Genomic DNA, 361 nt, shown 5'->3' with positions numbered 1-361 from the left:
GCGGCGGAGGGCGCGGCGCCGCTCCTCCTCGGAGGCCCGCGCCAGGCGGTGGATGGCGTAGCCCAGGTACATGACGGAAGGCGTGGAGATGACCACGATCTGGAAGACCCAGAAGCGCACGTGGGACAGCGGAGCGAAGGCGTCGTAGCAGACGTTGTCGCAGCCTGGCTGCCGCGTGTTACACGTGAACTTGCTCTGCTCGTCGGAGTAGATGGACTCACCGCCCACCGCTGTGAGCACGATGCGAAAGACGATGAGCACCGTGAGCCACACCTTGCCCACGAAGGTGGAGTGGTTGTGGATCTCCTCCAGCAGCCGCGTCAGGAAGCTCCAGCTCATGTTGGTCATAGGGGCGGGCGGG

General features: G+C 65.4%; 1 protein-coding gene across 1 annotated transcript in view; it reads right to left on the bottom strand.

The window, feature by feature from the left end:
* The window catches only part of GJC2 (gap junction protein gamma 2), a 7,094-nt gene extending 6,733 nt beyond the window's left edge, over positions 1-361 (bottom strand). Inside the window, exon 1 of the mRNA XM_004384833.1 lies at positions 3-361. Coding sequence (XP_004384890.1) covers positions 3-348 — 346 coding nt within the window. The 5' untranslated portion in view covers positions 349-361. The remainder of the gene's footprint in view (positions 1-2) is intronic.

The sequence above is a fragment of the Trichechus manatus genome, unplaced genomic scaffold (assembly GCF_000243295.1).
Source record: "Trichechus manatus latirostris isolate Lorelei unplaced genomic scaffold, TriManLat1.0 scaffold00128, whole genome shotgun sequence".
Classification (NCBI taxonomy): domain Eukaryota; kingdom Metazoa; phylum Chordata; class Mammalia; order Sirenia; family Trichechidae; genus Trichechus; species Trichechus manatus.
The sequence above is the reverse complement of the archived record's forward strand: the minus strand, read 5'-3'. Positions and strand labels throughout refer to the sequence as shown.